At 56.6% G+C, this 620-nt stretch overlaps 1 protein-coding gene across 1 annotated transcript; it reads left to right on the forward strand.

The window, feature by feature from the left end:
- Positions 1-218: 218 nt before the first annotated feature.
- Positions 219-620, forward strand: LOC102867682 (DNA-directed RNA polymerases I and III subunit RPAC2-like). The gene has a single exon (XM_006886403.1). The coding sequence runs from the start codon at positions 219-221 to the stop codon at positions 618-620; it is 402 nt and encodes a 133-aa protein (XP_006886465.1).

A 620-nucleotide genomic window follows, 5' to 3' on the forward strand; every position in this document is an offset into this window, starting at 1 on the left:
CTGGGCTGGACCCGCAGGCCTGTCTCGGGCCAAGGGAACAGGCCTTCCCTTCCCAGCCCCACCTTCCCGCCCCTCCGGCTCTGCGGGGTGGCTCCTCCCGAGCACCAGCTCCTTCCGTCGGTCGTTCTTCCTTCCTGCTTCGCTTGCACGTTTCGCGATATGGTGCAGAGCCTCCGGTCCGCTCGCAGCAGCTGAGGATCCCGGAACCGACCGTCGCGATGGAAGAGGACCAGGAGCTGGAGAGAAAAATACATGGATTGAAGACCTCAATGGCGGAAGGCGAGAGGAAGACTGCCCTGGAAATGGTCCAGGCAGCGGGAACAGATAGACACTGTGTGACCTTTGTATTGCACGAAGAAGACCATACCCTAGGAAATTCTCTTCGGTACATGATCATGAAGAACCCAGAGATCGAGTTTTGTGGTTACACGACGACCCATCCTTCAGAGAGCAAGATTAACTTGCGCATTCAGACCCGCGGCAGCCTTCCAGCCGTGGAGCCACTCCAGAGAGGCCTGAACGAACTCCTGAATGTCTGCCAGCATGTTCTTGACAAGTTTGAGGCAAGCATCAAGCTCTACAAGGACCAAAAAGCAGGGCAAAATGAACCCACACTCTAG

This window comes from Elephantulus edwardii, unplaced genomic scaffold (assembly GCF_000299155.1).
Source record: "Elephantulus edwardii isolate Elephantulus edwardi_28Jun2011 unplaced genomic scaffold, EleEdw1.0 scaffold00048, whole genome shotgun sequence".
Lineage (NCBI taxonomy): Eukaryota > Metazoa > Chordata > Mammalia > Macroscelidea > Macroscelididae > Elephantulus > Elephantulus edwardii.